The 22,748-nt window shown below is 41.5% G+C and overlaps 1 protein-coding gene across 2 annotated transcripts; it reads right to left on the minus strand.

Moving 5' to 3' along the window:
- Window positions 1-621: 621 nt before the first annotated feature.
- On the minus strand, window positions 622-22,462 carry MKRN1 (makorin ring finger protein 1). 2 transcript variants are annotated; one of them, XM_064457177.1, is made up of 8 exons: window positions 22,221-22,462; window positions 15,259-15,387; window positions 10,466-10,692; window positions 4,742-4,968; window positions 4,039-4,253; window positions 3,216-3,326; window positions 2,628-2,766; window positions 622-2,205 (listed from the first exon to the last, which is right to left on the minus strand). In XM_064457177.1, exons 1-8 carry the CDS (start codon window positions 22,391-22,393, stop codon window positions 1,993-1,995), a joined length of 1,434 nt encoding a protein of 477 aa, XP_064313247.1. In that variant the 5' UTR covers window positions 22,394-22,462; the 3' UTR covers window positions 622-1,992. The 2 variants fall into 2 exon arrangements, with proteins under 2 accessions (XP_064313247.1, XP_064313257.1); XM_064457187.1 differs by lacking the exon at window positions 22,221-22,462 and adding an exon at window positions 20,530-20,609.
- Between the last annotated feature and the right edge of the window lie 286 nt (window positions 22,463-22,748).

Here is a 22,748-nt window from a genome sequence, read left to right on the forward strand (position 1 = left end):
TTTTGTCCCTCTGAAACGTGCCTCTAGAAAAAAACCCAAACAAACCAAAGACTGTTTCAGATTGCTCAGTTAAACTTTTCTTTGTCATATCCCTCAGCATCTGCGTATGTTTCTAACAGTTTACTTCCAACATTATGTATTTCTGCAGAAGAATGCCTCTTTCTGAACACACATAGGCTTAAAGAAGCACAGGGATTCTCAAAAAGTGGCCTGTAGCAATGCTTGGACTCACTGTCCAAACAGCATTATGACAGGAACCTCTCAACAGAACACATACTGCAACTGACTGTGTTTAGGACAAAAAGTTAATACCATAGTGCAGAACTAACTTCTGAGAAAGCAAGCCACGTCCACTCCCACTGGTAGCCCCACATATTCCTTCAACAGTTCAACTGTCTCAGCTGTCTGTTCAGGATGTGTTCCCTACATTACAGGCCCTTTGCTGGAAAGGTTATAACCACATTAAAATTCTGTATCGGTGTGGCACAAGTCTGCAGGAGTTAAGAGCAGGTGACAGAAATGCCTTTATATTTATATAAAACACACGCGCACAAGAATAATTAATGAAGATGAAACACAGAAGCTTCAAAACTTAAAAGAACAGACAGACTTCTTGTTTCATTTTTTTTATTTTTTTTTTTTATTTGGGAAAAGTGCTTCTTACAAAAGGCAGCTGCAAAACAATACGTTATAGACCTCAGAACAAGTTCTCATTCCATTTAAAAGTGAAAGGAGAGGCAGTCTAGGGGACAAGAGCAGCAGGAGAACAGATCACGGGGCATCCACGAGTCAATAAAAAACAGCAATAACGTAACGCAATGTTAAAATTCCTGTGCTGGGGCTTTGGTGGCAAAGTAATTTCTCAATGCAAATTACAGCCAGAAACTGCATGACTGCCTTTGTAAGCAGTAACTCATATAAACTGAACAGCTTTACCAGGCAGCCTGCCCAACTCAGATGCTGAGGCATGCACACCTCAAACCAGCTAAGAGGCACAGCGATTTCCTAGCAAAGCTCGCAGCTTAAGTGGTTACACCAAGTTCTAAAACTTACAGAGCAATAAAGCTAAAGGGGCCTCTCTGGTGTTCCTCTGACCCACCTTGGCTAACCGGATTTCTGCTCCTGGACAACCCTAATCATACACATGAAAGAGAGCTGGCGTATTAGGGAGTGCCGTCTATTAAGTTAAGCGGTAGTTAAGATCACAGGCTGGGCTGGGACCACTAAATCAGTTTCATGTCCAATTGGAGGCTAGACTTCATGCACCAAGAGGGGACAAAAGATGTTGTTTTTTAACTTACACAGAGTCTCCCCATCCTTGAGGTCCAACTCTACATTTATCTGTATATACACATAGAGAGTTCTCCTTTCACAAAGACATTTTCCTTTCATGCTAAACACAGTAAAATCCCAGAACATTCACACCTGGTTCTGGTTAAACAGTAGTAATAGTATGTGCAAGTAAACAAGAGACCAAAATCACAAATGAAGATGTGTACATGAGGGGGCTGGAACAGAGCTGATGCCAAAAAGTTATTTTTATCTGGCCTGAAGTCAGAAATATTGGTACAAACACAGAAAAAAGGCCATCAGCCAATTTACATCCCCACTGCATGGCCACTGCTCATTTTTGTATCTGGGCTCTTCAAAATGAGTGTGGAAGTCCTGTAAACACTTTAACCCTGGAACTGGGTGAACTCTGTTGGGTACACAGATGAAGCAACAAACCTAAGCTAACTGTTTGACAGTTAAATTCATTTTTACAAAAACTAACATTTTGAAGATTTATTTCTTGTTATTTGTTTAAACAGAGGAAAAACAACACTCCTGGGGTGGGAAGGGATGGGAAGAGACAGACCCTGGGTAAAAGTTATTACAACAGCACCTGGAATTGATCGGCCTGCCTAGGAGAAACACAGGCACTGCCACAACACCACAGGTAATAGCTACTGCCTGAAGCCAAGATGACAGTCCACACTCCACTGACAGGTGCTATAGATCCAAGTCATAATAATCTTCCAGCTCATCATGAAACAAGTCCCACTCATCCTCGGAATCTGTTAGCTCATCATCACCTCCTGCAGCCAACAGCATAAGCAACATCTCACCAAGCTCAAAGGTCACCACCTCATCCTCATCGGTCTCAAATGGATCACCGTTCTCTCGCTCCTCGATGAACTCCCAGAACCGGTTCCTCCGCTGGGCCTGCAAGTGGAACACAAGTATTTCCCCAGGTGACCAAGCAGTACAAGGTAGGCATCTTCCCAGGAGCTGACACGGTTCAGCCCCCAGCATACTGTGACACGCAAGAAACCACATTCTTCTTTCAGGGAGATACTGACCTCCAGAAGAATTTACCCTTACACACCCCTATTAATGCTGCTTACCATTTCTACTTCAGTATGTTGGTGTACTAGGAAAGTGTTTAAAATTCACTCTTTCCATCTTAGCCCCCTGCATTCACAAACTTTAGACCACTGCCTCCTTCAAATCCACCCTTACAGAGGTCTATCAGAAGCAAAAAAAAAAGTCAACGTTTCCCTGTCCTCTTCTCAAGGCAGCTCATTTAACACACACCCCTCTTGCGCTCTCTCTGTATGGAAAGGACAAAAAACAGCAGCACTGACCCGGTATCTACTTGATGTTCCCACTTTGGGTCTCTGCGGCTCCTCTCGGCGGCCATCAGGATACGCATGCTTGTAAAAACAGTTTCCTCCGAACGGGCAGCTCCCACGGCCTTCGTCAAAATACCTGCATGGCTTGTTGCTGGAAAGGAAAATACCGCAACCCTTACTCACAGCAGACCCCAACCGGACTTCAGAACTGAATTTACCTGTAGTCCAAGAGAATCTCAGGCACCATTTGGAGCTGAAGGTATTTTGTCAGTGGAACACCTACGCGCAGAAACGATGTATTACACAACGTGTACGGGTCGTGCATGCACAGGGACACCGATGGCTTGCAGCACACAAGCTCGTACTACCTCATGACTACACCACCAGCATTTTCCACGTAGAAGGGATAGTGTGAGGTCAAAGAACATAGGAACAGCTTTGTGACTGTGTGTTTGCATGCATCTGCGGGCAGATAGGCAAGGACGCGCTTCACACGTGGTGGTGGAAAGGAGGTGAGAGGGCTTTACATCAACACCCTTCTTCTCCAGGCGTGCCTTTTCTCTGCTGTCCCAACTTGACAAATGGCTGCAGTGCTCATACCTCATTGCCTCCTTGTATTTCTGAATGAGTTTCTGCTTCTCTTCCTTCTCCTCCACCCAGTACTCACTTGGAATGACAAAGTTAGATGTGATCCGACATTCTGGGCAGGACCTGGGGAATGAACAGACTGTGCTGCAAAATTCCACATTACAGGGCGCTCTCTCTCCCCTATATAACAAGTCATGGCATATATCCATCTTTAAAGATGTACTGTACCCACACACTTCCTGTATGGGCTTTTCAATCTAGATTCTCTCTTACGCATGAAGATAACCTAACCTCTCTTCTTCAAGAACTCAATGGCAATGGCAGCTGGTCAGCTTGTCTCAGAGAAGTTTGAAAAAACACTTCACACAGACTCCTTTTTCTTTAGAATTAAATAAATTTATTTTGGTTTGATTTCTGTATTTATTTGATTGGAACTTCGCTCTTTTTTTAGAACAGCCTTTAAATGGAAAAACGTTTTACCAACTGATTAACGTACTAGGGCGGTAATGAATTAAGCAGCATACATTCTGAACTGGTTAATCTGTTTTCAGATTCCTGGCTGGGTGTCCAAGACAAACAGTAACCATTGGACAACATGCTACTAAATAAATGAAGTTATTTTCTACCAGTGAGCGAGTTTTGCAAACTTAATCCTTATTAACCAAATCAGAGCGTAAATGTTACCCCTAACAATTATTTTACTTCCGAACTAAAGTTAGTATGCATTAAATGCAGTCTCTGTGCAGTCTGCATCTGGAAGTCTGTTGCAAGTTGTCACAAGTTACTAAGATCTTCCATAGTAATAAAGCACAATCGAAATGGAAAAGTGCCTCACTTTATAATCTTGCTCTCAAATTGTTTAGCACTCCTCCACTTGCGGATGCACTTGAGACAGTAAGTGTGGCTGCAGTTGGAGAGGATCCCAAAGCGGCGCTCACTAGGATTAGCTTTCTCATACACCACCTCCATGCATATCCCGCACACCATGTCTTTGCTACGCTGGACGGCAAATGAAAGCTCCATGTCCTTCTCGTGAGCTTCAATGCAAGACTGAAAAGGAGACACAAAGAAAACGGCTACAGAGACAACTGGCCACCTGGTGAACTCCAAGCAGGTTTTTAAGCTCAGTTTTACTCTGCTGTTTTGCATAACAAATGGAGTACAATTAAGCTGAAAAATCTCTATCCTAAAAAAAAATTTGCTCAGATAGTGGGGAACAATCAATTCAGAGTTCAAATTCCTTTCTTCAGATGTTGCTTTTAAACCTGAGAAAGGCAATCTAGAAGACCATCCAGTTTTACTAGGCAAAGAACAAAGCTTTAGTATCTTTAAGCAGACTGCTCTCCCAGCACAGATAAGGAAACCCAGCTGCTTTTGAATATGGCTCTGACAGGAAACAGTCCAGTTTACAACAGGAATTGCATTCACTGCCTGACCTGCATGCATCTTCAAATGAAAGGGAATTAGTGACATGTGACTGTGGGGAGCTAGGAAGTAATAACTTAAAGCTGTTTAACACCAGACAATTGTTTGCTTACCTTTATGTGCTGGGATCTCTGCGCAGCATCAATTGGATGCAAGACCTGCAATCCACACATATCACACACATCCCCATGGATATACACGCAATTTTCTCCATAACGACATTCTCCTACTGCAGCGTAGGGGCACAGCTCCTTCTTTATCTCCACATCTGCTTGCTGCTTTTCGTATTCTTCCTCAATCACCATTTCCTGCAAGGGTGCTTCAGCGCAGGAAGGAGCAGCTGAGGACAAAATTAAGGACAGTAAGCAATACATTCAGATTTAGAGCACTGGAAATGAGAATACATTGTTTTAATGCAAAGTAATCTTTGGGTAACCCTGCTCAGTTATTCAAAGAGAATAATAAACACAACCAGGGCTCATTTCAGTTCAAGTTCCGCACACCCTCAACCTGAACTAACAGTTAATTTCCCACTCAAGAAAGCAAAAACAATTTCTTCATCCTTCAACCTGGACAAGAATAAAGCTATCAAGGTTTCAGCATTCAGATTCATTTACAGGCTAAGCCAGCACTAGAAAAATCTCACTAGTCCTCAGCAGCTGAAGTACATTTTTTTATACAAACTCTGGTTTACCAACAGTTAGATGAGGTTACAAATCTCTCACTCCTTTGAGAATCAATTCCACATCAGCTAAAGTTAACAGGCTTTTTCCTAGAAATTACACAGCTGAAGCGATAAAGGTGTATCCAGCAAAACAAAACACTAGTATGGAAACACCACACCAGCAGTTCCTCATGTACAGGTTAATTACCGTGCTGCTGTTCAGCCTGAACAGACTTTCACTTCTAGACTCCCATGCATCTGTACAAATGCTACAAAAGCTGTGTTCACACCTCTCACCAAGCTAACTCTATTCCAGATATTTGCAAAAAACCCCTATCCTAAACAGATATCCGGTCTATCAGTCTGACACGTAAACCTAGCTTTAAAAAACTGAAATTGAGGGCGTTTTCACTGCAATCTAAGCTAGCCATCAGTTTTGAAACTCCCAAGTAAATTCTGTTACCTAATTCTAAGCTGAACTGAAATCTGTATCATTTCTCTCCCCCATTTAGACAGCTTCTGCTTAACACTCCTCCCTGCACCTCCTGAACACATGCTTGTCTGTGTCACCACAAGCCGAACAGCCTTTGAGACCATTACTTAAGTAACCTAAGTTACAAGACAAAACTAGTCAGTTTGAAACTGAAGATATAATAAACAGAGAACAACAAAGCATTACTGTATTCAGAATAAACACCAGGAAGAAAAGCAACCAGACTTCATTTACATAACCGTACCTGTTACAAGAGCAAAAGTCATCTATGCTATAAGATAGTGTAACTTCTATAAGCTGTTCAACTACTAGATTTGGAGAAGTAAGCAAAAATTATTAAAGGTGTACTTGAATCAGTACAAGGAAAGGACAGACTCCTTCTCAAAAAGGATCAGAGGCTGCATGCTCACAGGGTTTTCAGCCCCATGGAGCAAAGAGATACAATAAGCGCATATCAGCTTGTTGGCTTTCGGACATACAGAGAAAAAGAAAATCAAGTCCCCGAGAGCTCACAGTTTTGGGGGATAAGCAAATATACTGAAGATTAGTGTAGGAAAGTATTAGCTCTCAAAGTAAGTTTAAGTCTGTTTCTTGAACGAACTCTGACTTTAGAGGTCACTTGCACTGACCTTGGATCAGTCTGTTTGCTAGAAACACACTTTTCAAAAGCAAGTGACTAGCAGAATAACAAGTCAACTGTCAACACGCTCCTTGTTCAGTAAGAGATTCCCAACAGCAAAAAAAAAACTTCATTACCTCTTTTTCCCCATGGGTTCTAGTGAACCGGTACCAAGAAAAGTAACAAGTAGCTGTACACTGGGCTCCACCTATTCTTTTGAGTATCTGAACATAATATGAAAATTTGTACTTATTAATTAAAACCCACCCCCCTGTTTGAAATCCATGGTCTCTACTTCCAAAAGAAGTAACAGAAGTCACAACTACCGGTCAGTTTCTATTCCTCCGATGGTAATTTTTGCCACCATTTTTTCTAGTTAATGTTGTCACAGATTTTTTTAACCTAGCTGGTTCACGTGACTGCTGACATCTTGTTTGACCCTTACTGAGGAAGGGGAGTTTAGCAGATCATAGTATGGATGGGCAGAAGCCTACTAGACAGGCAAACGAGGCTGAGTTTCAAATGAATTGAGTGATACAGCACTTCTTTTAATGGGGCTGGCAAGATGATTTTCACCTAAGGCAATTCTGTATCTCTGGATAATACATACTTTAAAGGAAGAAGCATATTTGAAGCTTCTCTTAACAGAAAAATTTTCCAGAGTCACCTGCACTCCTCTCAAGGATATTTTTTTGTTGAAACTTTATTCAGTAAGGGTTTTATTCATTAAAAAACAAACCAACACACTTATTACTTGAGGTTCTTGAGAATAAAGGCTTTGAAGTCTTACCCCTCCAGCAACTGACTTAGAAACCCATTTATTTGCTATGCTGGTCCACAGGAGAGAGTAGAGCTTCACATCTTGACACAAAGAAAGTACAGATTTGCTACTTAAAACAAACAAACCACCACACTAAAGTCAACAAGCACAGTACAGAGTACAGCTACTAAATTCCAGCCCAGTCCACAATACCATCCTCGCACAAAAAAAAGTACAACCAGTCCTTGGTGACTAGACACCTAGTCGATAAGATACAGATCTATTAACGTTGGTCTCTAATAGTGGCTCTGGGTACTTCTACAGTATGAGATGGCAGGAGAGGGAAAAACATGCTAAAAGTGACATTAGTTTTCCAGTCCCACTCTTCTGTGCCACCCCACCACTTCTGCTCAGCAACAGCTGTATTTCTATGAAATAAAAATTGAATTAGTATTTCCACTTCTGAGTACCTCAGCTTCTATAGCGTAAACCCCATGCATGCATATCTCCTGCATCTACTGCACTGTATCCGCTACAGTTTTGCCTCCTCTTTGAAAGTAACATTAGAAAAAGCTCACAAGACTCCATTGCCTCAGTAGTTCTGAATCCAACACCCCTCAGAAAGTACCATTTACTCCTACAATTCTGTCAGCTGTTTTCAAAACCACTGCTCTCCAGTAGGTGGACCCAATCCCTATCTCCTCACTGCCCATTTCACAGTTAACACGGTTAAATTCACACTAGTGAAAAAACTAGTTCATTTACTTCATCACCTGCTTCCACTCCAGGACACACTTTGTAGCATCAAGTACATTCATCTTGTAGCAGCAGGAAACAGCCACCCAATTCAGAGGGTTTCTTATATTTCTGCCTTTCTACTTTCCCTCAGTTATTCCCAAACACCTAGCAGCAGTAGCAGCAGAACAAATATGGAAATGCAGTGCATCTGTACCTCAAAGAGGTGAATATCTGAAAAATCACCACTATTGCCTTTGCTAGGCCCTGAGGTCATCTTCAGGATATTAGGTCTAGTCCCAAATCAGAGAATCATCTGCATTAGCAGAACATCATCTCTCACAGTAGAAGACAAGCATTATAGCCCAAGCTATGTGTGGTTAAACTGCCAAGCCTGATTCTTCAGCATTTGTAAGACAATTTAAAACACGCAGGCTTCTAGCTAATCTTGAGAAAGATTCCATTTTAAAGTTTCCAAGTACCACAACATTTCTCTAGACATTTGACAAGAATAACCTGCAAGGCTTTAAAGTATACAATGTGGAACACACTGCATGCATCCTCCTGACCACTACAGCAAGGTTCTTAATTTTCATAGCTTAATAAAGACAGCGGTTTCAGAAAAGTAAAGTTTTTAAAATGCAGCTTTTAAGAAGTCACCATGGGAATTAGCATCATGTACCACTGTTCATAACAGAAACAGCTGAGCATGTTTGTACATTAAAATACATCAAATTTCAAAGGATACAAAACAAGAGTTTGGAACAAGACTCAGAGAAGAGAATGTTATTTAATTTATGCTGTTGCACCCACAAGTTTCCATTAAAAATAAGCCTGACCCCCTAAAAAAGGGGAACCGCTTCAGGAAAACTAACTGAATTAAAGGTAAAGTGAAATGCTCTTATGCTTCAGGAATTTAGGAGAAAGCACCAGCTCTCCTATAAGGAGTAGATGTATTTAAAAGCTCTCTGGCTGTTTGAACTAGCAACGAATTGATTCCAGTGGAGGTTCACCCGGCCATTAAGGAGACTGAAGCACATGAAGAGTCTGAGGAAACCGGATTTGTTCAGCTTAGGAAGAGATCTTATTGCTACCTTCAACTGCCTAATGGAAAGGTACAGGGGAAAAAAAGCCAGGCTCTTCTCAGATGTGCAGAAGACAAGAGACAGAAGGCAAGCTGAGGCAGGGAAAAATCCAGTTACGTATTAGGAATGAGTTTTTCCTTGGGGAAAAAAGTCAAACACTGCAAAGGTTGCCCAGAAGTTATAGCATTTTTAACATCTCAGAGGACAGAGATTCAGCTGAACAAAGTCCCTGGTGACCCGATATAGCTGACCCTGCTTTCATCAGGAAATGAACTAGATGAAATCTACAGGTCCCTTCCAATCTAAGTGATTCTATTTTGATTAAAAGATTTTTAAAAAGGGATCCTTTGCCTCAAATAACCCAGAAACAGTATCTTTTATGACAGTAAGGTGACATATTAAAAGAAGACAAGTTTTCATTCCTTTAGATTATACCCGAGTCACAGATACACCAAACAATTTCATAATCAAAATTCTCAATAATGCTAGCAAAATGTTGATGTCACTCAAGCATTCCCTTCCTCAAAACAGATCAGAGCAGCCTCCAGCAGCACCCTGTAACACTGAGAAGGTAATTCCTCTTTCCAAGTCTGAGAATCCAAGTAGTGCAGTGGAGACAAGGAAGTATAACATGAGCACTGTACAACAACTTCAAACATTTCTGGACACAAGGTGTCCATTTTGGAGTCAAACAATGATTAGGAGTACTCATGGCCATAAGCCTTCAGTTTTAGAGAGCCAAATATTAGAAATGATGCTGAAGTAAACACATTCAACCTACTTTTCACTTCAGTTTTAAGTCTTTGTGCTATCTTTCTGCAGGGAAAGGAGATGACAAGTATGCTACTTAAAACAAGCTGATCCCGTATGATGAGCTTTTCAACCTCATTCTCAATATGAGCTGTCGCGGTATTAGGAAGCCAAGTCTCAGGTAACTAGAATAAATGATTTTCAGCCTCTGGTCTGAATTGTCAAGGGATTCATGAAAGCAAGCATTAGGCTTCAATTCAATCTACAGGAATCTGTACCTCCACTGGAAAAAAAAACTTCAAAAGATAGAGAAAAAAAACAAACCCCAAAACCAAACAACCAACCAAAAACCCTCCAAAAACAAAGGCACCAGGTTATCTTTCCAGAGTAGTGATATTATTTGCATCACCAGTATTTTCTTCTCCCATCGCGTACGCAAACTAAACTTCAAAGGAGGAAATTCACCAAGTCATTCAGAGCCATAGCAAGAGGAAGTCAGTTATGCAGAGACTGTCTTTTAAGTACACCTGGTTTCAGTTCATCAGGACAGCAGTAGTAACTGATGTGGAACAGTCCAACTACTCACATCAGAAAATTCAAACGTATCTTAAGGACAGATCACTTGAAGTGATTAATACGAACAGCTATACTTAACAAAAGCAAAATAAATGCGCTACGTATAAATTATTGACCCATGACACAAATTTACTGTTGTCCCACGATCAGCTTACCACGTCCACAGTATGGCTGCCCAGGGACAAACTCTACAGCATTCACCCAGTCTTCAGCACCTACTCCTGCAGCTGCCAGATCTATATTTTCATCTTCTATCTCAGCAATAATGTCTTCAACTGTTTCAGGGAGCAATGCGAAGTCTGAGGATACGGAGGGATAAATTTCTGCATCTGGATTCACATCAGTCACTTCTTCCTCTTTCAGTGGCTTGGTATGTTCATATCTAAAAAGTTAAAAACACAACACGTCAACTCTTAAAAAAAGAGAAATACCTCCATAAGGTAGCCAAAGGGATTAGAAATAAACTGATTAAGATTCTGAAGAAGGACCTAGAAATTGCTTGGAAGAGAAAGCCACTGATGACTCCTTTATAGAGACAGGCTCCCATTTGCATCACCTGTCAGCACTGCTTAAGGAAACAGAAGGTACTCTGCAATTTTGGAGGAAATGGAGCAGCACACAATCCTTAACTTATAGAGATTGAACTTCAATTATGTCCAAAACTGGTCACATACTTATTACGCATATGCAGTATTACAGACTGAGATAAAGTAGTTTATTCAGCTTTAAAAAGAAAATACTAAAGGCAGAGACTGCTGTCTTCAAGTACCTTGTGGGAAGATGCATGAAAGATGTAGCCAGAGTATTCTCAGAGGTGCAGCAATAGGGTGAGAACCAGCAGACACAAGTCCAAAATGGGAAGTTACAATTAGATATTAAGAAAAAAAAATTCACTATGAGAGTAGTCAAACACTGGAACCTGTGCCCCAAGAGGTAGCACAATCTTCCTCCTTGCAGATAATCAAAACTTGACTGGACAATGCCTTGGGCAACCTGACCTAAGCTGGCTGTGCCTCCAGCATGGCTCCAGAGATCCCTAACTTAAGCAATTCTTTGTCTGTATCTGAGCATCTTGTCTCATTCAGATTTTACAATGAATTTTAGTAGTTATTTCTAACACCTGTTTCAATTTGCTTTGGAAAATGATGCTCGGAACACTTCGATCCCTACTACCCATGAACAACAGGAAAGCACCATTTCCCTCAAAAATCTGTCTTCCAGCAACTAGCAGACCACATGTGAAACTAAATTACAGGTGTACCTTTGAAGTCTTAGATATTTGCTGACTGTTTTCAAGGACAAAGGGAGGGAATTTTTGGAGATCATACAAAACTTTTAAGCAACTGTGATTCATTTAACTTGTGTCAGACTGAAAACAACAAACCACCACAGTTCTTGTTATTAAAGAGATACTCCGAACCGAATATCAGCTTTGAAATCCTAAGGAAGCTATGAAGCACAAATTTAAAAGTCAAGCCTTCAGACCTCTACACCAGTGGTCTCCAAAGTAGTATGGGTGCACCCTAGGGGTTGCGCAAGACAATCCACTGGGGTGCAGGAAGGAAATACTAGAACTTCTTGTCGGTTTTTTTTTCCCCTGAAAAATAAGAAATTACATCCTACTAATATTCAACATACAGATTAACAGCAGTGTCCTCACTTAGTCCATATGTCAGAGGATCCCACATATGGTATGCACGAGGTGTCCTGAAGGAGGAGCGGGTGTTCCACCACACAGCCGGGTTGACAGTGGCACCCTCACTTGTTCATTTTCAGCATATTTCCACACATTGCTGTTTGTTTGTGCTCAGCTAAATGGATTGACAGATTATATTATCTTGTTTTACTTAAACTAACTCTGACAAGAGGAGTGGCTTGAACATATTCCTGCAAATAAACTGTGGACTGAAGACAATACTGATAACGTGAGCACAAGCAAACAACAAGAAAATGTCAGAACTAACATTGCTCCTACTCCTACTATGAGCTCTTCATTTCAAGGTAAAGACAATGCCAAGCTATTTGCTCTGACAAGAACTTGAGGGGTGGGGGGAGAAGGAATAAATGAATCAAGATTACCAAGAAGATGATTTGAAATATAGATTTACATCCACTATTATTAACAATGCCCTCAGTGTATATTGTGCCTCGAGCTATCAGCTAATGATAGTATGAAGCCATCACAATTAGCAAAACATTTAAAATCTAAACATGCAGGAACACAAAGGCAAACCGCTACAATTTTTTTCAGAGATGTTTCAAGTCATGCAATACTCAATCCAGTACTTTACAACACTTCACAATAAATGTTTAGAAGCCTCTTTTAAGGCTTCTTATGTAATAGCAAAAGACAAAAAGTCACATACCATTGGACCACTTGTTCTTCCTGCTGTGGTAAAAATGACTGAAATAACACATGGAAAACAATACAGTGACAAAAACAACACACGCCTTTGTCAGCAAATACTGTTGGGAAACGCATAGAAAACGCTGAAGATTTGCAGAAATGAGTATTAGAACAAATTTTGCAGCGTGCAAAGTTTGCTGTACAGTCAGATGAAAGTACAGGTGTTTCTAACATGTCTCAGCTTATGATATTTGCCAGATTCTGTTTCAAACAAACACTAAAGAAAACATGTACCGGAAGAAATATGTTCTCAACAAATTACTGCTTTAATAAAGAAAGAAAGATGTAGTGGAGGAAATGTATTCTCAACAGCAAACGACTTCTTTAACAAAAACAATGTTTCATGGGAAAACTGTGCAAGTGTAGCCACTGATGGAGCCGCTGCTTTCACTAGAAGAAAAAACAGGATTCCAGGGTAAGATCACAGAGATAACACCACACTGAAAATTCATTCACTGCATCATTCATAAGCAAGATATTGTAGCAAAGATGGAGCCAGAGGAGCATGAAGTGCTACAGAGTGTCATCAATATGGTTAATTTTATAAAAGCAAGGCCTTTAAATAGTTGAATCTTGACAACACTTTATTATGCAATTGAAAGTGACCATGAAAAATCTTCTGTACTACACAGAGGTTTACTGGTTATCCGTGGTAAAGTGCTCAGAAGTTGTCAAAGACTAGTCACACATTTTTCTTACACAAAAAAGTTGTTCCACATTTGCTGACCTTTTCCATGATGACAAGTCGCTGTCAGTAGCATGTTGCCTAGCAGATGCTTTTAAAAACAGTTAACCTGCCCCTTCAAGGTAAAGGTGACCTTTTAAGAACAAGTAACTGCTTTTTGAAAGAAGCTTGTGGTATGGAGACGGCATTTCAAAAATGGCTGTCCCAAAACATATCCACCATTACGCAATTTTGCTGCCAAAAACAATGCAAGTGTGTCAACTACAAAAAATTCTTATCTTGTACACTTCAAGAATTCTGTTTCCAAGGGTTTGTTTTTTTTTTAACACGTTTAAAAATCTTCCAAGCAAAGAGTTTCAGTGGGTTTTGGACCATTTGTCAAAAATATAAAAATGCGACAGCTTCCAATTACTCTGCAAGAACAGCTGATTGACTTCCATCAGGAAAGACGGAAATTTACTAGCCAAATTTTAACAAAAATCTTTGCATAATTGGTGGATAGGATTGAAAAATCATCATCATGCATTAGTAAGTGCAACCACCAATACACTTCTTCCTTTTGGATCTACATATCTTTGTGAAAGATCTTTTCAGCTATGACACCCATTAAGACTAAGTACTGAAAACTGAACTTATAACAAGACCTTCAAATTGCTGTCTTACAAAATGTTAAACTAAGATTTTAAAAAATCATGAAGCCTATTCAGTAAATATTATTGTCAGTAAAAAGTTATTACTACTAATAAGGCTTTTGGTGAGAACAAAAATGGTTTTGGACCGTTAATAAAATATTTATAGAATATTATTTCATCTTTATTACACAAAGGTAAGAATTTAAAAAAGGATGTATGTTTTATAGTGTACATAATGTATCAGTACAGCAGTACATATATATAATCTACAAATAAATATGTATATTGGGGGTACTCAAGAATTTTTCACTGTTGGGGTGCGTGACAAAGTTTGGAGACCACTGATCAAGAAAGCAACACTGGCAGATCAAAGGCTAAAAAGAGGTTTATTTTTGTTATCATTCTCTAAACACAGTAACCATATATTAAACATGAAAGTAAAGCCAACTATGAACTTCCATATGAAGTCGTGATGCAAATATTTATCATCTATTAGAACTGCAACAAGATAAAAATGTTAGAATTCCTGATAAATTTTAATAAAGTGAACTTAGGATGATGCAAACACCCCAAAGCCTTTGTAAAGCTTTGCTACACTAGGAAAGCATCCATTTCCTTTCTTCACACTTTTTTTGTCTTTTTAATAATTTCAGGGGTATAGGTTAAGTCATAGTATGCTTTCATAATGTAGGGCCATTTTGTACATGCAACATTTTAGAACCTACATGACTACACTTATGTTACTTTTCCAAAATGGCGGTTCAAGTGTCTTCTGAGGAGACACACACAGCTGGTGGGGGGGGGGGGGGGGGGGGGGAAGAAAAAAATCTTACCTGTTCAGGCTCTTACAATCACTTACCAAATGTAACTCTGTTCCATTAGTTCAGCTAGTCTGGATGTGGCCTCAGATTTCAGTTAATTCATCTATTCATGTTTTTAATAAACAAACAAAAAAAACCCACACCCTGACAACTAGCACTTTTACAAAAAACAGAAAACCAGTTTTCTGTTCACCTTGGCTTTGCTCATTTATTTGCATAACAAAGCAAACACTATCATATTTAGCAAAAGAAGGCAGTTTGTGAAAAGAAGCTGTTTTTACAAATTTCTGAAGTTGCAGTGAAAGAGGAAAACACTAAGTTTTATTGCCTTTCTGTGAACTCTCTACTCAGGGTCTCAGAGTGAAATTACTCCCTTCCAGAATGGTCAACAGCATTTCTTTACCTGCAGCGATCTCCGTAAGCACAGCATCCTCGCTGATAATATCTGCACACCATGGCAGACTGACCAGTGGAGAGGTCATGGGAGTAGCGACAGTTGTCTCCTTCCTTGCAAACTCCATGCATAAAGTATCTGTAAAACAGAAGATTACCGTAATTAAGAAGCACTGAAGCTGTAAACAAAGTATCTGGATGATGAGTTCTGTAAATCAAGGTTTGCTGAATTAAGAACATCACTATCTACTCATGGGACCATATCCCAGTATAAACATACAAATAAGAATGTCTGAGAAAAGATGAAGCCGTAACTATTCCAGTGAACTGCGCTGCACGTTTAGGGACTTACAGGAGCCTGACAAAAAACTGCAAAGCAAACCCTAATCCTGGGCTGTGACACAGAGAGGAAAGAGTCCTGGACAAAATAGATGGAGACACTGTTTTACTTGTAGCTGCTGTGTTCTGACACCAAAAAAACCCTCAGAGAAGCCCACCACTGAATCCAAGAATCAAAATCAGCCACACCCTAAACAAGATTTAAGCCCTCAGAAAACTATTTTGAACTTGTAAATAATTCAATCAGAAGTAATTTCCTCTCCAAGAATGTGAAATGTGTTTGTGATGGATAATTACATCTGACAAAACATACCCATTAGCTTTGGCCATAGGAGCCAAATAACCAGTAAAAGCACCCCGCTTCTCGTCTGTCTTGAAAGAATTGTACTGTTTCAAAGCTTTTGAGGACAGTTTACTAAATTTTAGCATGTCAAGTAATGCAAGTTTAACTGAGCATCCTCAAATTTAGCTATTCAAGAAAACTGAACAGGCATTTTCAATTTGTTTTAAATTTTAACCTAGAAGACACAAGCTTCTTTAAAGTCAAGGCTCTTCAACTATTCAGACTTAATACGTTCACATCAAAACCATAACTGAAAATACAAGTTTAAGTACATCTTTCCCAATCCACATAGAAGTATTAGCCAAGAAAAAAAGAAAAAGATACCCAAAACCCCCAAACCTGTGTAAGAACCAAGAGATGAATACCCTAGTCAGGTTTGCCAAAAAACCCACGCTCCATAACTAGCACTCTCCACTGTGAACATAAAAATGCAAAAAACCCAACCACCCCAACACCCCCACCAAAAACGCACTACCCACCCACAAACAAACCCACCTCAAAGCAGGAAAAAATCAAAGACCACCAAAATAAACAAACAAAAAAACACAAAAAACTACCAGTGAACTTGTGGAACCAGAACATACCGAAACCAGAATTTCTGGCTTGCTTTTAGGAAATGGGAGTCACACCAATATGGTAGAAAATAAAGAACAAGTTTTTAACAACCTGAATTAACAACTGTTATCTCCACCCTTTGCTTATTTCCACACAGCATTGCTTCCCCCATCTGTTGGGGCACGCAATTTCATAGCCACCTGCTGACTCAGATCAGGAAATGGCTTCAGATGTAACCTGAAATTCCTTTTGCTGCCCCCATGGTTATTTTTAATCTAGATCAGCTCACTGCTCAGCCCCACTGCCCAGCCACACTGCTACTTAAGCCAGCGAAGTGTTGGTACACAACTATGGCTGAAGTAAGCGACTACGAGAAAGGCACCAGCCTGGAGTGAGGACTTCTGTGAGAAAACACTTGGTTGACATAACTTATCCTAAATACATAAGCCTCAAAATTAGGCTCTCCCACTGCTTGTTAGACAGAGGAAATGGAGCTTCAAGTCCCTTTCCTTCTCTCCCAGCTTATGTAAGAAAAATCCTCTGCAAATACAGATTCAGTATAATTCTGAAAGTTGTCCCAATTCATTACATCAAGATGGTAGGCTATAAAGGGAAAATAAACAAACTTGAAACACTCAAACTCAATTTAATTCACATGTCACTTTTAAAGGCCTGCAAACCTACGCAGCAAACTCAGCATCATTTGAACAAGGCAGCTGGAGTGGGAGGGGAGAAAAAAAATACTGTATTTCTCCAAGGATTATACCAACTTCCTTCCCTTCCCCCACCCCCCTGAAGAGGTAAGATTTTTTTTTTTCACTTTAAGGCCACAAAGAACTTTACATTGAAATTGCAGTGTTTGGCTAAAGTATGCTTTCGTCATGTCGAAAAATAAGAGTACATTATATTTGGTGAAAGGTCACAAAGCTACTGTTGGAGAGCATCTTTAGACACACAAGGTGTTCAATTTAACTGTAACTTTACACAACAGCAAAACCAGCCTGCTGTTTCTGGTTACAGGAAAAAAGGATCCTTAAAACTGAGAAATACATGAGTTGCCTGCCTCACCCAGGGACACATAGAAGGATATCTGAAATTTGCATTCTGTCAGGTAGTCAGAGAATAGATACAATTTCATCTAGAAAAGCAAAACTGGATTTTCTCCAGCTGTCTATGATGCTGTCACCCAAAAAGCACTTATTCTGGAAACAGTGCTCCCTGTCTTTCCTATTCAGAAATACTACCATAAATTTGGTGAGGTTGCATGGGGAACCAGACCAGAGAACTCAACTGGGGTCCAAACCCGGATCATCTTTCCAGTTCAGTTCATTGCATGACTGTACAAAACATGAGTCATACCAAGGCACGGAACAACCACCCAGAAGTAATAATTGCCTGCACCGGCATTTTATCACTGAAAAATGTATCAACTCATGTCTAGTTATGGGTGCCTTGATCAAAATACCGTATCCTGATTTTCATAGGGTACTTAAAAAAAAGTTCATGGAAATCATGCTTTGCACATCCAAAAGTCTCAACTTGTAGACAAGACCCAATGGGCACTTTTTGGAAATGTATAGAGAAAACACTTGTCTAAGGCTGTAAAGCTGATCATGTCTCCAACTCCCTGGAACTCCAACTGCTGTAGAGAGGTCAGATGTTAGAAATGCTACAACTAATTTACTAGAATACTTAAAATTTTCAAGTTTATCCAGGTTTCAACAACCTTGATTTCCACGATGCTTTAAAGTATAATAATCTACTGAAGATTTTGTTTTCCACTGCTAGAATATTACTTCTATTACTTGCCAGAAGCTAGAGAAAAAGAATTTGCAATGCCTTTATCAAAAGGGCAATGCAGTGCTAAACACATAACTGCAGTCTAAAATCCTGAACATGTATCAGCTTCTTTCAGATGTTCCCTTCTATACATTAAGTCTTTACCCATGTAATCCTATTAGTGAAATAAATGCACAATACTTCTTTCCATAGCTTTTGAACCTTGCTATAGGTCTGCTTATTCAGGTATGGTTTGCTCACTACTTCAGGTCCACTTAATTCTGCTGCCAGGTAACCCCGTTTTGTTCATTAAACTGGTTTTGCTAAATTATAAGGTCACACCCAGCAACAGACCTCCTTCAAAAACTGAGACATTGCCATGATAGACAGACAAGGAACCTCAGGATGATAGCCAAGCACATTCATTAGCTTCTTCAGGTGCCACACAGAGACCAAGAATTCCCAGGCAAGAAGGTAGCAGGGAAGAGGCCAGGCACACTGTTCTAGCCCAGCACGTGGGTGTTCAGCCACATGAGTGGCTGATGAAATTCTGTATGAGTTAGTAACCTTAAGAAAAAGGAAAAGAAAGAAAAGTTAACAGCGTTTATATCTCTGTTCCTTCTTCTCCATAACCTCCTTCAGGAATAAGCTAGTGGGGGATCCACAACAGAGCAGCTAAGAAAGGGGCAATACAAGCAGGCTCTCAAGAGGTTTGCACTCCACACCTTATCACTAGCGTTGCACTGAACTAAGGAGGAATGCTTTATGGATTCAGATTCCTCATTTTAAAAGGCAGAAATACCTGATCTAGGTTTTCAGAAAGAACAGCAAAGATACAAACATGTAGACAACTCTCAAAATAGAGATTAGTTGCTAAGGGTTTTATTTATATCCAGTTTTTAAACAAACAAGTGAAATGTAATCTCGTTGTGTCAACTTGATGACCGTAACTTATCGCGTGACATCTGGAAAACACAAATATCTGGAGCTAACAGCGTCAAGTCTTCAGAAAAAAATGTTGGCTATACAACTGCTCAATAAAACCATGTATTCATCTGAAACTGGAAGGACAGAGAAGCCTGATAAGAACTGCCATTCTTTTTATTTCAAACATATAAATGACAAAGGGATCAGAATATTAAATAAAAAGTAGTTATGAATTAATTTTACTCCCATGTGGTTTATTCCAGATTGTCAGATTATAAATTATCACACACCACAAAAGCCTTGAAAACTTCCAAACTACAGAAGCAAGGTAAGACAATTCTTTCATCATCTCTTAAGGAACATGATGAATTCCTGCCTTCCACCCTGTGACTTCTAAAGTTTAGCTGCAAGAAAAGCAGAAGGGTAACATCTGCAAACCTAGACGTCTAGGGGAAATCAAAGTCCTTCATCTTAGTCATTGTGTCTCTCACTCCAAGGTATCAATCATCCATACCAAGGATATCTCACTAGCATAATAATACTCATCAGCAAAGCAATTTATCACGTCAGGTATTGAAAGGAGCAGCAAGAACTCACTCTACTGATTCTAAAACTTCCTGTTCTGATAAAACACCAGTACTCCTTCACCAACCATGAAGCACAGAATACTTACATTGAGGAGACTATCTCCCAGAGGTTTTTCAGGCAGCATCTACTGTCACCCATATGATGATTCAAGTAAATAAAGCCTATAAATAAACAGAATTGTGCAGTGCCACTCAAAGCAGAAACTGCTCTACCTACTATATTAAAAATCTGCATTTCCAAATTCAACACCTTCATATGTGACAGTTAAATCCTCAAGCTCTTTTACGAGGGTAAACCAAGATTTAACAGTAAGAGATGTATTTTCTTGAGTATGAATACATCCTATTGAAACAAAACCTTGAAAAACAAAATTCTTATCACACATTCCCAGAAGCTCAAGTCGAAATTGTTAATTTCACTTTAAAGTCTGAGGAAAGCTAGTCTGCAGACAGCTTGAATGGCCCACTAAAAATAAACAAGTAGATAAGCAAGCAAGCGATGGGGTAACTGGGAGGATTAGTCAAAAAGAACAAAGAACGGGAAGGCTAGTGGAGACCTCGCTTTTGTTTAAGCTCCCGTTAAAGGACATTAACAGTTATAAAAGAGTACTTTTAACTTCCCACCAGTCCCGAGTGTTTGTAAATAAATATATTCATTAGACAGACTCGCTACACTGCTCAACACTTAAGAACTTGACTGCTTCTGTACTAGCGCAGTCACCGTCTTCAATAAATTGATTGTGTCCGTTACCTGAGAAAGTATACATATCTCTCTCTCACCAGTCCATTTCACCTAATTGAGCCTTTCGATCTTCAGAAATAATGAGGCAATCTATACAGAGGGAGCACTAATCTATACCCTTGCAGCTCCCTTAAAAGCTGAGCTAAGCATCCTTCCCGGGCATTTCCTCATCACTGGCGTACGTGTAACTGCCATGCATCAAATATTAACCCGGTTATTCGTAGCAAAGCTCTTTGTATGCAGAAGTACTCAGAGGGCGCCGAGAAACAGTGCTTCTCAAATGGACACGTTAACAGTGCATTAACCAAAATAACCAGCGATCAACAGTTAACGGGAGTGCTTTAAATACTGCAGGGTATACTTAACAGCACAGAAGAGAGACACAGTAAGCAAGCTCCCCGTGAAAGCCAAGCCACGGTTCTTAATACTGCTATTTGAATCAGTAACTGGCACACATGGAAAAATATGCAGAAGAGGTACAGATCTCACATCAAGACCTAGAGCCTATTCCTTTCTGCCCAAGGGATGTTCCTTTTGGTTCCAAGTGACTTGGAAGGTATATGCCCAGAAGCATATTCAGGTTAAACGTAATTTACAATTTTATTTAAAAAAAATTAAAAATAATCAGGAGGTGATCCTTGATGCTAATCTAGGATTACTGCCTGCTTTCACATAAACTGACTAATATATTTCTATATTCACAAAAACTGGATTACATTCCTTTCAGCCTACAAATAGGCCAGCAGCATAAGTTTAAAAATAGTCCATCTGGCAAGCTTTACAACATGCAGTATGATTTGCACCACCTCATATAAAAGATTTCTCAGAAACACAGTTTAAAGGAAAATACAAATAGAAAATGACGCAGCATACAGGATCTTAACGTAACACGAGTAGCAGCCCTCCTTACAGTTTCCGGTCTATCGTGCCTTATTCCCATTTTCTGGTTTGAGAAATAACTCTTACTATATCAATCATTAATTCATTTCCTTTTTTAAATTTTTATTCAAAGGGACAAGAACTTATAATCATTTCGTATTTCCTGCTTTACAGCATGTTCTGGAAGGCAGTTACGAGACTTCCAGTCTACAGCCTCCTTCACACCCATCACTGCGGGCATATTCTCACACAATAAGTAGCAGCCCTCGGCACCTCACAAGGAGCGGGCAATGCTTCCCATCCGCCCCCACCCCTCCCGTCCCCGGCCGCCACACGCCATTAGCACGGCGGAGTCGCGGGGAACACCCTCCCATAAGGCCGGGACAGAAGAAAGGCCGCAGCCCGCCCCGCCCCCACCGGCGGCCCCGGCTCCCCCAGGCCGGGCCGGGCCCGGAGCCCGCTCGACACCAGCCGGTACTTCCGCCAACGGTCCGCCGCCACCACCACACTACATCCCCCACAAGGCCCGCCGCGGCCGGTTTCCGCCCGGAGCCGCCGCCGGGGAGGGCAAGGCAGGGCAGGGCAGGGCGCGGCGCGGCCCGGCCCGCTGCGCAGTTTGCCGCAGGCCTCCCCCGGGGCGCCGGGCGGGGCAGGGCGGGGAGGGGGGGGGGTGGAAGGGGGCGCTGCGGCCGCGCGCGCGGCGCGTACGTGACCGGTGGGGGAGGGGAGCGGCGCTGAGGGAAACGGCCGCGCGGAGTGTGGAAGGGCGGACGCCCCCCCCCTCGCCTTCTCCCCCCCCCCAAGCTGCGGACAGCCCGTACCTGCAAGTGACCTGCTTGGTCCAGCCGCCCCCTCCCGGCCCCACAACGGGCGGCGGCACGGCGGCGAAGTCGAAAGCGGCAGCCGTCGCTCCCGCGGCCGCCGCAGCGGATGTTCCCAGGGCCGCGGCGGCCGCGGCGCCCGCCGTTGTTCCCAGAGCCACCGCCTCCGCCATTACTGTTTATCCCACACAGCGGCAGTACCGGAACTTCCGGGAGCACATCCTTCCGGGCGGGCGGGGCAGGGCAGGGCGGGGGCCGGGCGGTGGCGGCGGCGGCAGCAGCAGCGGCGACGGCGACGGCGACGGCGACGGCTGAGGCGGGTAGGGGCTCCGCCCCCTCCTCCCTCGCGCGGGGCGGGCATCGCGTCCCCCGCACGCCCGCCGAACGGCGGCTCTGATTGGTGGAGAGGAACGTCCGGGCGGGAACGCGCTGGGCCGTTGCTGGGCGGGGGGCCGCAGGCCTCGCTTAAATTACCTCAGGAATGTAACGGGGAATGGCTGACTCGGCCGCGCCGCCGCTGGGGAGCGG

This window comes from Phalacrocorax carbo, chromosome 1 (assembly GCF_963921805.1).
Source record: "Phalacrocorax carbo chromosome 1, bPhaCar2.1, whole genome shotgun sequence".
NCBI lineage: Eukaryota > Metazoa > Chordata > Aves > Suliformes > Phalacrocoracidae > Phalacrocorax > Phalacrocorax carbo.